The 22,156-nt window shown below is 49.6% G+C and overlaps 1 protein-coding gene across 1 annotated transcript in view; it reads right to left on the reverse strand.

The window, feature by feature from the left end:
• SMCHD1 (structural maintenance of chromosomes flexible hinge domain containing 1) overlaps nucleotides 1-22,156 on the reverse strand; it is a 1,156,633-nt gene that overhangs the window by 604,277 nt on the left and 530,200 nt on the right. The window contains 1 exon segment of the mRNA XM_029591083.1: nucleotides 244-332. Within this exon segment, the coding sequence (XP_029446943.1) occupies nucleotides 244-332 (89 nt within the window).

The raw sequence follows: 22,156 nt of genomic DNA on the forward strand, positions 1-22,156 counted from the left end.
ATTTAAGGTACACATGCTTGCGCCCCTAAAGGAACCATGATTAGTGGGTCCCTACAGAAGGCTGTTGCTGGAATGGGTCAGATTAGAGAGGGAGGAGAGTAAGAATAGAAAGGAGTGAAATACCTGACTTATTTGTGGGTATACCTACAGTGATAGTATCACAACCCTGTCTGGAATGGGACATGTTCTAACTAAGCTCTAAATTTACAGAGGTACGAGAAAGCTGCAGTAGATATCACTCACCAATTTCACCTTGTAGCTCTAGACCCATTTGAACAGTATTTAATCCTTTTAATTTGCATTTAAGACGCCTGGGCTCATCAGGAATTGGCCTACAATTGCATAGAGAGATTTGGTGATTAGAGTTTCCATGTAACACTTACAGATTATACTTTGAGGATATGTACACACTAATAGATGTTGAAATGCTTGAATGCCCAAATGCTCATTGAAAGGAGATTACACAGGCTTCAGTAAAGAATGGATGTGTTACAATATGGGCCTGATGTACTATCTTCCCCATATAAACGCAAAATGGGAGAACCTTTCATAAATTTGGACATGCTTCAGTCATAATGCAGGTGCTACCTCATCTCTGCCCCTCAATCTTTTTAACCCAATCCCCTTGTACTTATAAATAATTCTATATTTGCTGTTTGCGAAAGAAAGCGCAGTTGCTAACCTGTAACAAGTGTTCTCCTAGGACAGCAGGATGTTAGTCTTCACATGTGGGTGACCTCATCCAATGGAGCCCAGCACAGAAAATATTTGTCAAAGTTTCTAGAAACATTGACTGGCAGACTGAGTATGCTCAGCCTGCTGCTATCCGCACGACCACGTGAGGTCCCCCTTCAGTCTCGTAATATAGCAAAAAATACAAGCGAGAAAAAAAATAACACAACAAACTATAGGTGAACCCAACATCATGGTGAGGCGGGTGGGATTCCTGAGGACTAATATCCTGCTGTTCTAGTTGAACACCTGTTACAGGTAACTGTGTTTTCTTCTAGGACAAGCAGGATGGTAGTCCTCACATGTGGGTGATTACAGAGCTCCAGACGGCCCCCGTCAACCAGGGAGACCCACAGTAGCCGAACAAGGTGCCGAGCACAACACAACTGCCGCTCTGTGGGAGAAAACAAGGGGCGGTCTGGTCCCACAAAGAGCGCGATCAGAAACAGTTGGGCTCAGGACTGGAATAGATTGCGCAGGACAGACTGGCCAAAGCGCTGTCCTGAAACTATCCCTGTCAAGGCAGTAGTGAGCAATGAACTTGTGGACAGAACCACCAGGCCGCGGCTCTGCAAATTTTAGCAACAGGGACTACACGCAGATGGGCCCACCCTCGCCGCCTTAGCCCGCACGGAGTGAGCTTTCACCCTGCCAGCCAGCTGAAGGCTGCTTGCTCGTAGCAGAAGGCAATGTCATCTGCTAGCCAGTTTGACAAGGCTACTTCCCCACCGTTGCTCCCAGTCTATTGGAGTCAAAAGGCACGAAGAGCTGGGTTGGAATGCCTATGGGTAACTGTACGATCCAAATAGAAGCGAGCAGCTGCTTGCAGTCCAGGGTTTGGAGAGCATGTTTCCCAGGGAGGGAATGAGGCCTTGGAAAAGAAGGTGGGTAGGATGATGGACTGGTTGATGTGGAAAGCATTACACGATCATGGAAGAACTTTGTGTAGGAAGTGTACTTAACCAGGGCCTGGGATCTCACTGACTCTGTGAATGGAAGTGATCGCCACCAGGAACATGACTTTCCAGGTGAGGAACTTCAGTTCACAGGACTTAAGAGGCTTGAATGGATACCGCATTAACCTTGCCAGGACAACGTTGAGATCCCATGGATGAAGCAGGGGCTTCAGTTGAACAAGGCCCCACGTGAAGCGTCCAACAACAGGCTGGACCAAAACGGGCGCACCAGCAATACCCTTGGTGGTAGGCACTGAGTGCGCTGAGGTGCACACGGATCGAGCTGTTTGGAGGCCAGACTTGGACAGATACCAGAGGTAATCCAGCAGGCGCGGGAATGGACAAGAGAAAGGGTCCAGTCCTTGACCACCACACCAGATGGAGAAATGCTTCCACTTCGAGCTGTAAGACTTCCTGGTGGAAGGTTTCCGGGGCTCAATCAAGACCTTGGACACACCATCTGAGAGCTGCAAAGGCTGAAGGATCATGCGCTCAAAATCCACACTGTGAGGGCAGGGGCCCGGAGGTTCGGGTGGCGCAGAGTGCCCTGGTTCTGCGATATGAGGTCGAGAGCTGTCCCCAGAGGGACCGGAACATGCTCACTGACAGGTCCTGGAGAAGAGGAAACCACCTACCTTGGCTAGGAGGGTGCCACCAGGATCCTGGTCCCCCCTGTCCTCTTGCAGTTTCATCAGAGTTCTCGAGAGGAGCAGAATGGGTGGGAGACCCTGCCCCCAGTGAAGGGAGAAGGAATCGCAGGCCGGATGGCCCTTCCCCAGTATCAGGGAGCATGACCTGCTCACCTTGTGATTACGGGAGGAAGCGAACAAGTCCAGGTCTGGCACATCCCAGCGGCAGAACAAGTCGGCTGCCATGGCAGGGTTCAGGGACCACTTGTGTGGCTGGAAGGACCGACTGAGGCAGTCCAACAGCATGATCAGATGACCCAGCAAGTAGGTGGCCCGGAGATACATTCCTCTGGAGAGGGCCCATTCCCAAACCTGCACTGCCTCCTGGCAGAGGAGGAACGAACACATGCCGCCTTGCTTGTTGATGTACCACATTGCCACCTGGGGATCCGTTCTGAAGAAGATGACCTTGGAGAACAGCATGTCCTGGAAGGCCCACAAGGTGTACCGGATCGCCCGAAGTTCCAGAAAGTTTATCTGCAGCGAGCTTCAGCCGCAGTCTAGAGGCCCTGAGTATGTAGGTTTGTCCGTGTATGCCCCCACCCCTGAGGGCGTCGAGGGTCATCTGGGGCGGCACAGGCTGAAACAGGAGCCCGGTTTCCAAATCGGGGAGGGCTTCCCACCAGGTCAGGGAGAGACAGAGGGGGTCCATGTCTGTAACCGAAGCCTCCAGATCATGGGATGCCCGACGCCACTGGGACCCCAAGGCCCACTGAGGGTTCCTCATGCAGAGGTGGGCAAAGGGGGTCACGTGGACGGAGACCGCCTTGTAGCCCAGCAGTAGGCGGGCCGGCACCCTCTTGCTGTTGCAAATGAGGGTGGCCAGCAAAGAGAGGGCGACCACCTGGTCCTTGGGCAGAAAAGCCTTTGCCTGTACGGAGTCTAATCTGGCACCTATGAAGTCTAGTTATAGAGACTGACAGAGATGCGACTTGGGGAAGTTGATGACGAATCCCAACGTCTGCAGGGTTTGAACCATCAGGGCCAGCACTTGCAAGGCCCTGGAGCAGGTGTCACTCGAGATAAGCCAATCGTCCGAGTATGGAAAGACGCCTGAGGTAGGCAGCCACCACCGCCAAGCATTTGGTGAAGACGCGTGGGGCTGATGCCAGCCCAAAGGGCAGCACTTATACTGAAAATGTGTCATCCCATCAGGAAGCAGATGTACTTCCTGTAGTTGGGGACAATTGCAATATGGGCATAAGCCTCCTTTAAGTCGAGGGAGCAAAGCCAGTCTCCTCTTCGGAGGAGCGGGATCAGCGTGCCCAGAGAAATCATTTTGAATTTTTCTCTTACAAGAAACCTGTTTAGCACCCTGAGGTCGAGAATGGGGCGCAAGCCACTGTTTCTTTTCGGAATGAGGAAGTACCTTGATTAGAAGCCATGGCTTCCCTCACTTTGTCCCCAAACAGATTCTCGTCTGTACAGGGGAGATCTGCGAGCCTGTCTTGAACCTCCGGCCAGAGTCCTGAGGCTTGGAGCCATGCCAGCTGTCTGGTACCAATGCCTCCGGTGGCCAGGTAGGATGCGGTCTTGAACACGTCATAGGTGGACCTCACCTCGTGCTTACCTGCTTCAAGGCCCAATGTGGCAATGAATGCAAGAGATTCTTGCTGCTGCTGGGGAAGGCACCACAAAATGTTGGACTTGTTTCCACAGATTGCGGTTGTATTGGGTCATATACAGCTGGCATCCAGCAATGCGGGCCACCAGCATGGCACCCTGAAACATTTTCCTCCCTGTTCCATTGATTTTCCAGTGTTCACGCCCTGGAGGGGCGGAAGCATGTGTCCAGGAAAGTCTTGGCTTCTTCATGGTGGGGGAGGTGACTCCTTTCAAAGCCCACGGCCTGCTGCACCAGATAGGTGGCATCGGCCTTCATGTTGACCGAGGACACCATCACAGAGTGTTCCCACATACGGAGGAGGATTTCCTTAAAGATGTCTTGGATACGCAATGCAACAATTTTCTTGGGAGCATCAATGAACTGGAGAACCTCCAGCATCTTATGACGGGTATCCTCCTCTGACACGAGCTGGAAGGAGATGACCTCTGCCATTGCCCTTACAAAGCTCGCAAATGACAGGTCTTCAGGCGGAGACAGACACCACTCCTCCAGAGAAGGCGGCTCCGAGAGGGAGGATAAGTCCGAAGAGTCATTGCCCCATGGATCATAAGGACCCTCCTCCTCACTGGCGCATGGGCGCTGAGGGTGGGGGCCATCAGGGACAGTTGACCTGGGCCCCCAAGGGCACCAGAGGCTGTGGGAGCACCAATGGCATCGAAGGAAACCCCTGCATCGAGGGGGGTATTGGCCGCGGTAAGCCAGGGAACTGCGGGCAAGATTGCCCAGTCCCAGAGGTCTCATCCTCCTCCTCAGACATGGGAATCAGGATCACTCCGGTGGAGGGCGTTGATGGCAGAGAAGGCATCGTAGGCCTCCCATGCACTGGTTGCATCGGTAGGGCACCAAGAAGGATGTCCAGATGCTCCAGCAGGGGTGCGAGCATCGATGGTGGAGGCTCAGGCACTGATGTGGGGACCGGTGGCACCGGCAGCTCAACGCTCTGGTGCGCTTTGAGCACCGCCGACTGCACCCTGTGGTCCAACTCCTCCTGGAATTTCTGAGTAGTCAGGACTGATAGAAGGGGACGAGGCGTTGCCAGCATGCCATCAGGTTCCCGAGGTGGCACGGCACCCTGCACCAGAGTCAGTGGGGAATGCCTTGGGCTACTGGGGGCACCGGAGGATGGGGCCTCCGGTGGCCGGTGCCACTTCGATGGTGGCTTGGTCGCTGCCGATGCCACTCCGGAACCGTGTCGAGATGGTGACTGGTGTCTATGCTTTCTGGATTTCCGGCGCTCAGCCTGGTCTTTCCGAGGCACAGAGGATGTCGATGACCCCGAGGTCTGCAGGAGGGGAAAGACCACTGAGGATCGATCTCCCTTTCGGGGTGCTGGATAGTGGGATCACCAGAGGAAGAGACGGAGACGGTTCCTCACGTTCCATGGGTGTCGAGGTCACTGAAGCAAGAGAGGAAGATTTCGGCATCCCAAAGAGCTTCTCCATTTCATCTAGGTGCACTCAACGCCCTTTGTGTGCCATTTGATTACACAAATGACACCTGTGGACGTTGTGTGAAGCCCCCAGGCAGAGGATACAAACCTTGTGTGGATCCGTGATGGACATGGTCCGCGGGCACTGGAGGCCCTGTCGAAAACCTGACGCCATTGAAAAAGAGAGACAGCGCGCAGTTGATGGCCGACGGGCACCATGCAAAGAACAAGAAAAGCAAGGGTACCTACCAGGAAGGAAAGGAACAGACTGCGAAGGAGGACCTGAGAAGGAAAATCTACTTGAAAAAGACTCGAACAATTTCAAGGAGTTGGAGCTCCACTGCACTGTGGAAAAGAAGAGGCTGAAGGGGGACCTCGCGTGGATGCACAAATAGCAGCAGGCTGAGCATGATCAGTCTGCCAGAGTTTCTAGAAACTTTGACAAAAGTTTTCCATGCCAGGCTCCATTGGATGATGTCACCTACATGCGAGAACTACCATCCTGCTTGTCCTAGGAGAAAATCTTTATTCCCTTCAGCGGAACAGCTTTCATCTCCCCTGGTCAGGGTTGGAGGCCCCACCCCACCCCCAATGTTGCCTCTAAGCTGTGCATGCTTACACAGATCATGAACCTCACAAACATGGCAAAATAATGCACACAATAAATCTCAATATTATTTGCATTATACTGACTCATTGCTCACCAATCTGAACTCACCTTAACAGTTGGATAAATGAAAATTTTTGAGCATATAGCTTTTCAAAAATTATAGGGATCATTACCCCCATCCCAATGCCAGTAGCCACACGACATTCTGTGCATCCTGGGAGCAAGGGTGGGTCCTACATGGCTCAACACCGTACATGAGTCCTACTTCGTGCTGTATCCCAGGCCAGGACATGGAGCACTGCCACCAATAGGGTCTCCCCACACCAATATGGGAATTGCATGGCTTTCTCAAACATGACTGATATATTTCCACCTCTCAACTTATCTTTCTCCCCCTTCTTTTACCTCTACCCACCTTGCTTAATCTATAAATAATTTTGTATCACACCGCTGTTAGAGAAAATCTTTATTGACTCAGCATAGGTTAATTGCATATAATTCAAATCACCAAATATGACCACCACACACATCAACTAAACTTTTTAATTAGCTATGGGGGTAACCACATCCATCTCCTGCCAAACTCCAATTCGGAAGACTCAATAGGCATCAACTGCTGCAAGAAAGGCAATACAAGTTAACCTCCTTAGACTGTTTCGCTGTCCAGGATGAAAGACCATCAAAAGGCTTGCCTCAAAGATTGTCCTGCAATCTGATCCTTAATTGCTGAGTAAAACACACTCTATTTGAATAGATAACCTGGTCTGAAGAGAGGAGTTACTGACTCACATACAGTAAAACTGGGGTGGAGAGCAGGCTAGACCTGGCCATCAAAGCCAAAAACTTGACAACTTATCCCGGTTTTTACCAACCCCATGAAATGAAGGCACAAGAAAACCAGTTACCTTGGTAGTTTCTTCCCATCCAGCTTTGACACATTACTTGCTGTGTGCCTCGGGCATGGCCAACTCCATCACAGCCCCCACTAGTGAAACCTTGCTTGTCAAGGGCTCCCCAAAAACATTGCTGCTGCCACGGTTAAATCTCAAACTTTCCAATGCATCTTTAATATTGCTGTTAAAAATATCTAGGCCTACATTTCACAAATGCACCCCAGCAGGCCAATACAACACCAGGCAGCTCTCAACAATGCGGTCACGTAAAACAATAGAGCCATCAATAGTAAGCATGAACTTGTGCATTCATTTGTTGAGCTTTTCTCTAGTATTCTCTATGGCACAATTTTACACTTCCCTACACTACAGTCCTGCACTGAACATTCCCCTTTGCTGAATCACCATCAAGCCTCAAAGGAGGCAGAGTGTCCTTCGATCAGAGTTCCTGGGCCCCAAAAGGAACGGCTGCTCACAAGTGCATCCAAGGTCCTGTCATGTGGGTGAGCCATAACTCAATGTCATGAAAGCCCCAAGACATGCTCGATATGCCAGCCGTCATTTCCCTAAACCTTTCATCATAATTAAGAGAGGCAAATCCCACATATGCAGAATGCACACTGACAATTGTGTCCAAGTAGGACCACATGGCTAAATGCTGAGAGGGATCCACCCTGCCCACTATCAATATGAGGTAAGTGAAAGTCCTGACCCAATTGTTAATATTCCTTGCTACCCTCCTGGAACTGGCTTGGGGCTGTCTGTGCGCTTTCCGTGGGTCGTCCTTTTTCCTACACCCTTCCAATAGCATGAATATGTTGACATAGTAGCGGCATCTGATCCAGTGTCTCAAGAATTGGCAAACACATTGCCACAATTGCTTGGCAGTATTTTGAGCAGGAAAGCAGTGTTGCCTGAACCTTAGGCTTCCAAGGACCCCCACGGAAACTAAGGAAGCAGCTGAACTCCAGCTGCTGGAAGACGAACAGGAGTGCCTTCTGCTCCTGCCCTTGTGTTTATACCTAGTACCCTTGGTCCCACCTACATTGTCTATAGGGGATGTGATGGCATACTCGCCCTCCACAACCAGACTTGAACACTCTGCAGTAGGCTCTGTATTAGCACCTGTAGTTGTTTCTGGGCCTGCTGCCATCTCTGCTGGCGGAGATGATGGAGCCAGGTGTGCCGACTCGCACTGCACAGGGGCAGCAAAGCTGAGCGGAACCCATGGACTAGAACTAGTGTTCCCCATACACTGGGGTTTGGATCAAGGGTTCTGAAGAAATGACCAGGATCCAGGGGACTCGAAAGGCCAACCCTGCAATGGAAAGTTCTGAAAGAGAATCTGCACAGACTGGGGGCCCTGCGTAAGCCCATGCAAGCTAGCCAGGGGACACAATCTCAGGAGTTCTCCAGACTATGGTCTTACTAGAGGTCGCTGGTTTGGAGGATATAGGCAGCTGAGTTCCCTCAGTAGGGTGCCACCCATTCCCAGGTGATGGCACGAGGCTATTAAAGAAGAGCAAGGCTTGCTTCCCCAGAAATAGCACCCATATTGTCGGCTTGAAAGCTGGAGTTTGGACCTGGGGATTGCCTTTGCCATCAATGGGGTTTATCTCCCCACACAGCCTGGATCCTGCTTCCCCTGCCATACTGTCCCTAAAGTACCACTCCCAAAGGCATGCCCAAAACGGAGGCACAGGCCCCATCCCTACCTTCGCCTCAGCAGCCCCCTGGCCCTGAAATACCTGCCTGCATTACCAGAGGGTGCTATAGGCAATAAGTTCCCTGATTCAGAAGAAAGGATTTCACCAATAAACATGTGGGGCGCAGCCCCCTTCCCGACGGGATGAGCAGAGGACCGGAGCCACAAACTTGGACTTACGGAGCATGGTTGCCTTGTCTCCTGACACCTGTGTTAGTACATAAGACAGTACCCAAGATTAGGACTACAGTTCTTGCTAAATGGCTAATGATCTAGCCTTGTGTTTAAAATCTTAGTGGTTTTTGTTTTTTTGTGGGAGGATAAAGGGAGATTCCTCACCCTATTTTTCCTCTTATTTTCATATCCAAAATTAGATGGCCGGATTGGAGAATTTTTTTTTGCTTTTACAGGACAGTTGCAAATACAAATGAGGGAGAAGGCACTTACCTATTCAGAAGCAGCTACATTATGAAGAGCTGGATGGCTCTCAGGCTGCATCATATTGCCCTCTCTCTGCTACCAGGCTCAAACTCTTTCCCTGCTCTCAAATTCAAATTGCCCAATGGACAAATCCAGACACTCCCTTGGCCCTCCCCAGAACTCACTGCAATGCTCCCCAGCTCGCCCCACAGGCCTTGATCCTCCCATTATTTATTTACTTTTATATACCAATATTACTAAAAAAATCATACCGGTTCACATGGAAGTAAATTCATAAAATGACAGCAATAGAAAATATCATCAATCTATACTAATAAACTAAGCTTGACCGACGTGCCGCAAATGCGCAGTAGAGAGCATATCTACTGCGCATGTGCGCACATCGGCCAGAGCGCAGCGTGTCAGGAAAAAAAATGGCGCTTACTCCTTAGGAGCAGGACCGGCAGCGGCAGCGAGCAGGACCGGTGGCGGTGGCGGCGACGACGAGTAGTAGCCGCGGCTGCGACGCGCGCGCGTGAGAGGCAGGGAGGAGCAATAGTGGCGGCGACGCGCGCGCGTACGAGAGAGAGAGGCAGGGAGGAGCAGTAATGGCGGCGGTGCGCGCGCGGGAGGGACACCCCCTGTCTGCCGGTTGTGGATGAGCTGGGAGGAGAGTGAGCTGAGGGGAGGTGGGAGAGAGTGAGATGGGAGAGGTGGGAGGGGAGGGAGAGAGTGAGGTGGGAGGGGAGGGGGAGAGAGTGGGAGGGGAGGGGAGGGGGAGAGAGTGGGAGGGGAGGGGAGGGAGAGAGTGATGTGGGGAGGGAGGGAGTGAGGTGGGGAGGGAGGGAGTGAGGTGGGGAGGGAGGGAGTGAGGTGGGGAGGGTGGGGGGTGGGAGGGAGGTGAGAGGGAGGGAGGAGAGAGAGAGGTGGGGGGGGGGAGGGAGGAGAGAGAGAGGGAGGTGGGGGGAGGGAAGAGAGAGAGGGAGGTGGGGGGGAGGTGAGAGGGAGGGGGGTGAGAGAGAGGGAGGTGTGGGGGGAGGTGAGAGAGAGAGAGAGAGGTGGGGGGAGGGAGTGGAAAGGAAATGGACCAAAAAAAAAATTTTTAATGTAGCCCGTTGTTACGGGCTTAACGGCTTGTCTACCTTATAAATGGGCTCTGACCGACGGCCCGCAAATACGCAGTAGAGAGCAGCTCTACCGCGCATGTGCGGGCCAGCACGTCGGTCTGAGCCAGCGTCAAAAAAAAAAAAAAATGGCGGCGGCGGTCGGTTAGCGGATAGCGGGCAGGCGGCGGTTGGGGTAGCGGCAGGCATAGTAGCGGGAGGCGTACGGTGGCGGCAGCGGGGCCGGCGGGCTGGCTGGCTGGTCAGGCGGGGCAGCTGTTGGTGGTTAGCGGCCAGTAGCGAGCGAGGGACGGGACAGAGGATGGAGGTGAAGAAGGAGGGACTGCGGGAGAGAGAGGGATGGAGAGAGAGAGAAGGGAGGGAGTGAGTGAGACTGAGTGGGAGGAGGGAGACTTGGGAGTGAGAGGAGAGGGAGGAGTGGGGTGGGTGAGGAGGAGGGAGGGAGGGGAGGAGTGAGGGGAGGGGAGGGGAGGAGTGGGTGAGGGAGGGAGGGGTGAGGGAGGGAGGGGAGGGGGGGAGGATGTGGGTGAGGGAGGGGGGGAGGAGTGGGTGAGGGAGGGGGGGAGGAGTGGGTGAGGGAGGGGTGGTGAAGAGTGAGGGGAGAGAGAATGAGGGGGAGGTGAGAGACAGAGGGATGTAGCCCGTTTTAACGGGCTTAACGGCTTGTATCATATAAAAAGTAAAATGCATATATAACTTAATAAAATGCAATAAATAAAAGGAGGAAATGAAATAAAACATGTAATATAAAAAACGAGACATCAATTCATAAAACTACATAACTTGATAAAAATGCAGTAAATAAACAGATTAAATAAACAATTTAAAAAACCCAGCAGCTTATAAAACAAAGCATGAAAAGGCTTAAGAAAGAAGAGCTTATTAGGACCTTAGATGTCATTTATGCTCACCAAAAGCCTGCCGGAAGAGCTGAGTTTTTAGGTTCTTCCTAAATGTTTGAAAGCTGCTATCAAGCCTTAAGTCAGATGGTAATGCATTCCATAATTTGGGTCTGGCCAATGACAGTGCTCTCTGACACAGTTTAAGTGGGCCAGCCTAGGAGATGGTATAGTTAACAAACCCTTGTTGCTAGAGTGCAGATTTCATTGGGGTGTATGAAAGTGAAGAGCAGCACTAAACCATTCGACATTGTCGCTAAATAATGATTTATGAATCAAAGATAAAACCTTGTAATGTATTTGATGAGGAATTAGCAACCAATGGAGATCTTTTAGAATGGGTGTAATATGATTGTACTTCCTGGAGCCTGTTAAAATTCTCGCGGCTGCATTCTGGAGTAATTGAAGGGGTCTAATAGGGGCCATAGGAAGAGGGTGATACAATAATCTATCTTAGAGAGAATCAAAGCTTGAAGAACTGTTCTAAAATCATTGGGGTATAGGAATGGTTTGAGTTTCTTTAATATTTGAAGCTTGTAAAAGCCATCTTTAATCAGCATGTTGATGAACCCCTTCAGCTAACTTTCATACCAACCTCAACATTAAAACTCCTCAAATCACCCCAAACAAAATATCCTACCGTCCACCATTCAACATAGACCTTTAACAAAAAACTCTTCAATCCGAATTAAACAACATCTATCTAACTCCGAGAACGCTACCTCATCATGGCTAAACATCACAAAACAAGTTGCAGACAACATCAATCCCATTATTACAAAGACTAAACAACAACCCAAACACAACAACCAATGGTATAACGAAAATATCAGAACTGCCAAACGCATACTCAGAAAAAAAGAAAGAGAATGGAGAAAAAACAAAAATACTACCACACTAAATAATTGGAACAACTTAGCTCAATATAAAAATATCATCAACAATGCAAAAAAGGAATTCTCCAACAAAATCTCCAAATTTCATCATAACCCCAGAATGTTATTCGCAATAGTTCAGAAACTTACCAAAACCACCCAAGAGTCTTCATCCACCAAACATGGAAGCGATGACTTTGCTGATTTCTTCAACAAAATATCTCATCTAATCCAATTCAACATAACTAACAACAACCAGAACACCAAACTTAACAACAAAATAACCTCATCATGGTCAAACTTTGACACTGCCTCCACCATTGAAATTCAATCTATAATAAATAAAATGAACCCCGCCAGCCATCCATTAGACAACATCCCAATAACAACCCTCAAATCAATTGAACCTACCATATCAAAAACCATCACCAAAACTGTCAATTTATCACTGACCGAAGGCAACTACCCCAAATACCTCAAATCTGCTGTCATCAAACCAATCCTTAAAAAGAACAACCTAGATCCGGAAATCCTTTCCAACTACCGTCCCATATCAAACCTTTCGTTCATAGCCAAAACCATTGAAAAAGTCGTACACACTCAACTAGATGACTATCTGGAGACAAACAGCATCCTACCTGCATCCCAATATGGTTTTAGAAAAAACCTAAACACGGAATCTCTCATCTCCCTAAATCACATTATTATAAGAGGCTTTGACAAAGGTGAAAATACTTGCTCATTCTTCTTGACCTTTCAGCCGCCTTCGACATAGTGAACCACAATATACTATTGCAGCGACTATCCCAAATTGGTTTTACTGGCAATACCTTACGTTGGTTTTCTTCCTATTTATCTGATCGAACATTCCAAGTATTAATCAACAACAACCTATCAAAAATAATCAACCTCAACACCGGAGTCCCTCAAGGATCAGCTTTATCAGTCACCCTTTTCAACATATACCTTCTCCCCATTGCCAACTACTAAAAGAATATGAAATCACATACTTCCTCTATGCTGATGACATTCAGCTCCTCATTCTCATACAAAATTCGATTGAAGACACCTACAAAAAAACCTCAGAACTACTTATCTCAATCAAACATCTCCTAAATTCCCTGAAACTCATAATCAACTTTGACAAAACTGAAATACTCAAGGATAAAAAACCCAATCCAACTCCGCCACCCCTGACAATACTTGACAAACAAATGATAAATATACTCCCTACCACCCACACCAGGAACTTCTGAGTTATCATTGATAAAGATATTTCTTTCAAAAACCACATAGCAAATAAAACTAAAGACGGATACCACAGACTCCTAACCCTAAGATACCTGAAACCATTTCTCAACCCCTATGATTTCAGAACTGTACTTCAACTTCTTATCTTCTCCACTTTCGACTATTGCAACTCCTTACTAATTGGAATACCTTTTTCATCCCTCAAACCACTCCAAATACTGCAGAACTCAGCCGCCAGAGTCCTAACTGAAACAAAAAGAAGTGAACACATAACACCAATATTGACCTCACTTCACTGGCAATACGTGCAGTATTGCTTACAAATCAATGACCATAATCCACAAAATTCTAAACAATGATCATCAAGGTCTTAACACCCTAAACATAATCCACCCAACACCCACCCCCCTCTAAGGAACTACAAACCTAAAAAATGTTACTTAGTACAACCGCACACATTTTCCCACCTCAATTATTGTTGTTCTGCGCTTATACAATCTTGTATATAACCTGTGTACATATCAATTGTTCCTCGTACCCCTGTACATAGCTTCTCCTTATGTTTCCACTCTCACCCTCCCCCCTCCCCTTCCTTTGTCTCGTCTACCCCTACCCCTCCCTCGTCTACCCCTACCCCTCCCTCTCTTATTTACCTTATTTATCTTATTTTTCTAGTTAATTGCTATGTTACTGCGTTTATGTTACACACTGTTCCTTGTAAAGGCCTTGCCTATATATCCTTTGGTTGTAAGTTATCTGTAAACCGGCACGATGTGCAAACGGTTGCAGGTATATAAAACAAAATAAATAATAATAATAATAAAATAATAATAATAATCCCTCAAAATCCTCCAAAAAACCTACGCTCTAATAACTCAGGCTACCTAAACATTCCCCCTATCAAAGATGCACATCTGGCAACCACAAGAGAAAGAGCCTTTTCAATTGCCTCACCTAAACTTTGGAACACCCTACCTAAATTCCTGAGAACCCAACACGACCTAAAAATATTCAAAAAGGACCTAAAAACACTAATGTTCCGCAAATTCTACACTGACCCTCAGATGTCTGATCATTCCAACTGAACTCTCAGTTATAAACCTCTTAATACATTCTCTTCACACTGAACTGCATACCCTCCTCATCCAACATAATAATGCTCTCTGGACTTGATATGCTTATTTCTAATATTGTTCAAATTGTTTTTTTTACTGTTGCACAACTGCTTAGAAAATGTATAACGTTCACATTGTTTTTTCTGTTACACAACTGCTAAGAAAAATGTATATTTTTGTAAACCGTTATGATGGCTCTACTGAATGACGGTATATAAAACTCAACAAACAAACAAATAAATAAATAAATAAATAAATAAATAAATAAATATAGATGTTGTATGATCTATGTTCTCGGCTTCCAGTCTCATCTTGAGATCACATTTGTTACGGATCAGCAAAATTTCAGTCTTTTGTTGGTTAAGGGATAGATTCATATTAGCTAGTAATTTATTTTTTTTAATTCTTTATTTATCATTTTAAATTTACAAACTGAAGAGATTCTGTACACTTATCACAATCAGATATATCAACATGGATTACAAACTGGTTAAAAGACAGGAAACAGAGTAGGATTAAATGTTGAGATTACTTACCTGATAATCTCCTTTTCCTTAGTGTAGACAGATGGACTCAGAACAAATGGGTATAGTGTGCTCGTGCTAGCAGTTGGAGACGGATCTGACGTCAGCACGGGTACATATACCCCCCCCAGGAAGTGAGGCAATTCAGTAATCTTCCTTCCAAAAGCTGTTATGGATATATGTGTACTGACGATCAATGAAATAGTGAAACAGGATTCCCCTGACCGATTGATAGTAGCTGAAGACCACAAGCATTCACAACCGGAAGGCGTCGACACCTGGCAAAGGGGACACTCTTATGTAAGAAGATGACATGGCCTACCTTGAATCGGTGAAACCCATGTATACCGGCAGCCAGGCGGGATGCTGAGTCCATCTGTCTACACTAAGGAAAAGGAGATTATCAGGTAAGTAATCTCAACATTTCCTAGCGTGTAGCCAGATGGACTCAGAACGAATGGGATGTACAAAAGCTTTACTCCCAGCCTGGACGGGAGGCTGCCTGAGGACCGCGTAGGACCACCCTCGCAAATGCTGTGTCCTCCCTGGCCTGGACATCCAAACGGTAAAATCTGGAGAAGGTATGGAGGGAGGACCATGTCGCCGCTTTACATATTTCTGCAGGCGACAGCATCCTAGATTCTGCCCAAGATGCTGCTTGGGCTCTGGTAGAATGAGCCTTGACTTGTAGAGGCAGTGACTTCCCAGCCTCTACGTAGGCCGCTCTGATGACTTCTTTAATCCAGCGGGCGATGGTGGGCCGAGAGGCCGCTTCTCCTTGTTTCTTCCCGCTGTGAAGGACGAACAGATGGTCAGTCTTTCGTACTGTTTCTGTCATTTCCAGATATCTGGGCAGCAATCTGCTGATGTCGAGATGGCGTAGTAAACACCCTTCTTCTGATTTCTTCAAACCCGCCGTGGTAGGCAAGGATATGGTTTGGTTGAGGTGAAATTGTGAGACTACTTTAGGTAGAAAGGAGGGAACCGTGCGAAGATGGATAGCCTCTGGGGTGATTCTAAGAAAGGGATCTCGGCAGGACAGCGCTTGTAGCTCCGAAATGCGGCGTGCTGAACACACTGCCAGCAAAAACACCATCTTCAAAGTTAGAGAATGGAGAGACAGGCCCCGAAGGGGTCTGAAGGTGGATCCCGCGAGGAAATCCAAAACTAGGTTGAGGTTCCACAGGGGCACTGGCCACTTCAGTGGCGGACGAATGTGCTTGACTCCTTTCAGGAAGCGAGAAACATCTGGGTGCGTGGCGATGGTCTTGCCATCCCTCCTGGGATCGTAGCAAGACAGCGCAGCCACCTGAACCTTGATGGAGCTTAGGGAGAGACCCTTCTGAAGCCCATCCTGCAGGAAATCCAGAACCATAGGGATAGTAGTCGCATGTGGATTGGTGCCATGAGTGTCGCACCAGGCTTCAAATACTCTCCAGATCCTTACATAGGTGAGGGATGTGGAAAACTTGCGAGCTCGGAGGAGAGTATCTATCACCGGCTCCGAGTAACCTCTTTTCTTCAGTCTAGCCCTCTCAATGGCCAGACCGTAAGAGAGAATTGAGCTGGATCCTCGTGGAGGATGGGACCTTGACGTAGCAGGTCCCTGAAAGGAGGCAAGGGAAGGGGCTCCCCTGCCAGTAGTCTTCTCATGTCCGCGTACCAGGGTCTTCTTGGCCAGTCTGGTGCCACTAGAAGAACTAGGCCCCGGTGCTTCTGAATCTTGTGTATAAGGGCGCCCAGCAGAGGCCACGGAGGAAAGGCATATATAGCAGGGTCCCGGGAGGCCATGGCTGAACCAGGGAGTCGATCCCGTGAGAGAACGGATCCCGCTTGCGGCTGAAGTATCTGGGTACTTGAGCATTGGACCTGTCCGCTAGTAAGTCCATGTTCGGAATCCCCCACTGATCCACAATCATCTGGAAGGCTGTGGGCGACAGCTGCCATTCCCCCGGATTTAGGCTTTCTCTGCTGAGGAAGTCTGCCGTGGTGTTGTCCTTCCCGGCAATGTGGACGGCTGAGATGTCCTGAAGATTCGCCTCTGCCCAAGCCATCAGCGGGGTTATCTCTACGGACACCTGTCGGCTTCTGGTTCCGCCCTGACGGTTGATGTATGCTACCGTGGTGGCGTTGTCGGACATCACCCTGACTGCCCGGTTCTACAGTCTGTGAGCAAATTGCAGGCAGGTTAACCGGACTGCCCGTGCCTCTAGACTGTTGATGTTCCACCCAGACTCTTCTCTGTTCCACCGCCCTTGTGTGGTGAGTTCTTCGCAGTGTGCTCCCCAACCGCTCAGGCTGGCATCTGTGGTGAGCAGAATCCACGTGGGGGAGGACATCTTCGACCCCCTGCTCGTGTGGTTGGACTGCAACCACCAACGTAACTGGGTCCGCACTCTGGCTGGCAGAGGTAGATGCACGGAATAATTCCGGAAGCGGGGGCTGCAGCAAGAGAGCAGGGAGCGTTGTAGAGGTCTCATATGGGCCCTTGCCCAGGGTACCACTTCCAGGGTGGATGCCATGAGGCCGAGAACCTGCAGATAGTCCCAAGCTATGGGCCGGCTGGCTCCCATCAAGGACCGGAGACGCGTCTGAAGTTTTAACCTTCTCTTGGTAGTGAGACTGACTTTGTCTGCCTGGGTGTCGAACTGGACTCCCAGGTATTCCAGTGATTGGGAAGGCTGTAGGCAACTCTTGTTGAGGTTGACTACCCATCCCAGACTTTCCATAAGGGTGATCACTCTGTTGGTTGCCCGATGGCTCTCCTCTCGTGATTTCGCCCTGATCAACCAATCGTCTAGGTAGGGATGGACAAGGATTCCTTCCCGTCTGAGCGCCGCTGCTACCACTACGACCACCTTGGTGAAGGTCCGCGGCGCCGTGGCTAACCCGAAGGGCAAAGCCCGGAATTGGTAGTGTTGTCCCAGAACCTTGAAGCGTAGGTAGCGCTGATGATCCGGATGGATCGGGATATGCAGGTAGGCTTCTGACAAGTCTAAGGCCGTGAGGAATTCTCCTGGCTGTACTGCGGTCTTGACTGAGCGCAGTTTCCATGCGAAACCTCGGGACCCTTAAGTATCGATTGACTGATTTGAGGTCCAGTACGGGCCGGAAAGTGCCCTCTTTCTTGGGTACCATAAAATAAATGGAATAGTGCCCAGAATCCATTTCCCATGCAGGTACTGGGATTATGGCTTTCAAGGACAGGAGCCTCGCCAGGGTAGCTTCCAATGCCGCCTTCTTGTGTATTGGACACGAAGATTCCACAAACCTGTCCGGGGGATAGATGATGGAAGTCCAGATAATACCCCTCTCGGATGATGGCGAGGACCCACTGATCCGACGTAATCTCGACCCATCTGGGGTAGAAGAGGGTTAACCTGCCCCCTATGGCTCCGTCCCCCGGATGGATCGGCTGATTCTCATTGGGAGGCGCGGCCGGGCCTTGAACCCGAGCCGGCTCCCCTCTTATGCTGCTTGGTCCGAAAGGACTGGTTCCTGGCCTGAGGACAAGATGCCTGGTAGCGACTCCTATAGGGAGTGAAGCGCTGGGAGCTTCTACCTCTGGAGGGCCTCGGAAAGGCGCGCTGGTTCCTTTTGAACCTATCTTCCGGCAGTCGAGGTACTGGAGAGGTGCCCCATGTGCTGGCCAGTTTATCAAGGTCACTGCCGAACAGGAAAGAACCCCTAAAGGGCATTCTATTGAGGCGTGTCTTCGAAGGAGCATCGGCTGACCAATTCCGTATCCAGAGCTGCCTCCTGGCAGCTACAGAGGATGAGACCCCCTTTGCGGTCGTACGGACTAGGTCGGATGCGGCATCCATGAGGAACAAGAGAGCTGACTCCATGTCAGCTGCCGGAGCATTGTTCCTGACCTGTGACAAACAGGAACGCGTCACCACTGTGCAGCAGGTTGCGATCCGCAAAGATAGAGCTGCCACCTCAAAGGTCTGTTTCAGGATGGCGTCCAGTCGCCGGTCATGAGGCTCCTTGAGGGCCGCCCCCCCCTTCAACTGGAATGGTAGTGCGCTTGACCACAGCGCTAACCAAGCCGTCCACCTGAGGGCACGCCAGCATCTCCTTGATTGCCGGATCCAGGGGGTACATGCCCGGCAGGGCCCGACCCCCTTTGAATGAGGCCGCTGATGCAGCCCATTCCAAATCTATCAGTTGCTGTGCTGCCTGCAAGAAGGGAAAATGGCGGGCTGTAGGACGAAGACCTTCCAGCAGAGGGTTCTGTGTAGATGGCACCGTAGTGCTAGGACCTGTAATAGCCAATTCCGCCAGGCACTGAGATACCAGGTCGGAGAGATCTTCCTTGGGAAAGAATCGCCTCATGGTTCAATATGGCTCAATCCCCGAGGGAAGTTCCCCCTCCTCGGGGGGTTCAGACATCAGGGTCCGTCTGAACCGGACTGCTCGGAGGCGGGTGCCCACGATAAGGGCGCGAAGATCCAGGGGCAGGATCAGCTGGAGCAGCAGCAGGGCCTGGACAGGAAGCTGATTGCATCTGTACAAAGGCATGGATCCCCTTAAAGAGATCCACCCAGGAAATGGAAGCGGTCTCTAGTCGTCGGGGTACCAGGTCTCCCGGGATCCCAGGTTGGTCAAGACTGCCCGCTAGATCCGGGGTGGCCCCTGGGGAACTGTCAGCAAACCTCGGTTGAGACTGGTCCTGGCCCGAGGCTCCCACTGCCTCCTCACATTGGGCACAAAGGGAGTCCGGCTCCTCGCTGTGCGTGGCTCTAAGCTGGCATGCTGAGCAGAGGCCGAGAGCTTTTACGCCGGAATCAGGAGGCGCCGCCGCAGGAGCGTTCGAATGTTCCATCGCGGCTTGCGAATGTAGCGCCGAAGAATATGCGCTTAATACAATATGCGCTTAATAATATGCGGCAGCAATATACGCTTAATACAATATGTGCTCAATAATATACGGCAGTAATATGCGCTCAATACAATATGCGCTCAATAATATGTGGCAGCAATATACGCTCAATGATATCCAATATGCGCTCAATGATATCCAATATGCGCTCAATGATATACAGGCGCCTATCATGGGCGCTCAATACCTGAACAAGGCCAACAAAATGGCGACCTCCACGGCATGCCGCATACAGGCAACGCCGCCAATCCTCGTACCTCGGAGACCAAAAGTAAGAGATATACGCCTTACCTGATCCTCGGCGCTTCCCGGTTGGAACCCGGGCGGTCTCCGGCTGCGGGGGGGAGAGGGGAAATACCTTCACCGCCGCGCTTGAGGAAATGCACCCGCTGCCTCTAGGTCCACGCCGGGACCGAGGCGCCTCTCAGCCCGGCCCAAGCCCTTCTCGCTCGGGGGCTAGATCCCTGCCGCGATTCGGCCACCGGACCGAGGCCTAATCCTCCGAGGGATCGCGGAAATCACCCCGGGAAACTCAACTGGGGGAGGGACCCGAGGGTATCACCGCAGGAGCGCGGGGCTCGATGTTCTTGTAGAAATTTAATAAGTAGAATATAGAATATAAGTAGAATATAGAATATCCTATCCTCTCCTCTCAGTGTTTCCAGTGGAAACACTGAGAGGAGAGGATCACCTTGCTGGTGGCTGAAAGGAATCAGTAAGTTTTTGCTTGGGACATTGACATTGACTTTTTTTTAAAAGTATTGGGGCAAAGTTAACTATTTGGGAATATTATTTAGTGTGTTTGTGTGTTTGTGCCTTTAATAGTCAGTCAGTGAATAAAACAAGTTAGACTGTTTGCATTTTTAAATAGTCAGTCAATAAGGTAGCAGTAGGTAGGCAGTGAATACACAAGTTAGACTGTTTGTATTTTTAGTCAGTCAATAAGGTAGCAGTAGGTTGGCAGTGAATAAATAAACAAGTTAGACTGTTTGTATTTAGTCAGTCAATAAGGTAGCAGTAGGTAGTGTGTTTATTTTTTAAAAGTCTGCCTGACTATTAAAGTGTCCTCCAGACTTTTAAAGAGCTAAGTGTTTTATTTAATAAATAACTGAGTGCATTGTATTGAAAACAAAAAAAACCCCACAAAAAAGTAGCCAGAAGCTAGAAATAAGCTAGGAGCAGTATATACCAAAGTAAAAAAGTTGAATAGTTCAGCTCAGTTACTCACCTTGGAAAGGTGTTGAGGTAGTGTGATTAGGTTTGAATAGGGAACAACATTTGTTAATCAAGGGAGCTGTGAGTCACTCAGGCTGACTAACTAAAGTTAGACTGTTTGTAATTCCCAACCCTCCCACCCCTCGCCCACCCACCCCAAGCTCATCCCTTAATTTATAGGCAGGTGCCACTTGCACAAAAAAAAAACCCCATCAACAAAAACTTTATTGAGAATTCGATCAGACCCCAGTAGGCCACTACCAGACATATAGTGAATTCACTAATACATTTAAAGGAACTTAGACACATTCCTACTCCCATAGCAACCTAAAACTTAACTAGGAACTGATCAAAATTGAGATGAAGGCAGCAGTCCAGCAGCAAGAGGGGGGCTTCCCAGTCTTTTGCATCGAGTGTCACATGTATGATTTTTTACCCACCGGTGAGAAGTTGTACATGTGCATGCGATGCAAAGAGCTCCTGGCTCTCAGAGAACGAGTCCGATCTCTGGAGGCTAGAGTGGCAGACCTGGAGGAGCTGAGGGAGACAGAGAGGTATATAGATGAGACCTTCAGGGACATAGTAGTCCAGTCCCAACTTCAGACTGGCAGCCCTGGTGCTGCCTTGGAGGAAGAAGGTCTCATAATGGGAGAGCACCAACCAGATGTAGCAGGAAAGGATCCTGTAGCAAGGACCTGCTCTCTAGGTGATGCATTGTCCTTTCGCACTGAGGATATCTCCCCAAGGCCTACTGCCCAGGAGGGAAGGGTTAGGTCGGGCCGTCATAGTTGGTGATTCGATATTAGGAATGTAGATAGCTGGGTGGCGGGTGGGCGTGAGGATCGCCTGGTAACATGCCTACCTGGTGCGAAGGTGGCGGACCTCACGCGTCACCTAGATAGGATTTTAGACAGTGCTGGGAGGAGCCGGCTGTCGTGGTACACGTGGGCACCAACGACATAGGAAAAATGTGGGAGGGAGGTTCTGGAAGCCAAATTTAGGCTCTTAGGTAGAAAGCTTAAATCCAGAACCTCCAGGGTAGCATTCTCTGAAATGCTCCCTGTTCCACGCGCAGGTCACCAGAGGCAGGCAGAGCTCCGGAGTCTCAATGCGTGGATGAGACGATGGTGCAAGGAAGAGGGATTCAGTTTTTGTTAGGAACTGGGGAACCTTTTGGGAAGGGGGAGTCTCTTCCGAAGGGATGGGC

Source organism: Rhinatrema bivittatum, chromosome 2, assembly GCF_901001135.1.
Source record: "Rhinatrema bivittatum chromosome 2, aRhiBiv1.1, whole genome shotgun sequence".
NCBI lineage: Eukaryota > Metazoa > Chordata > Amphibia > Gymnophiona > Rhinatrematidae > Rhinatrema > Rhinatrema bivittatum.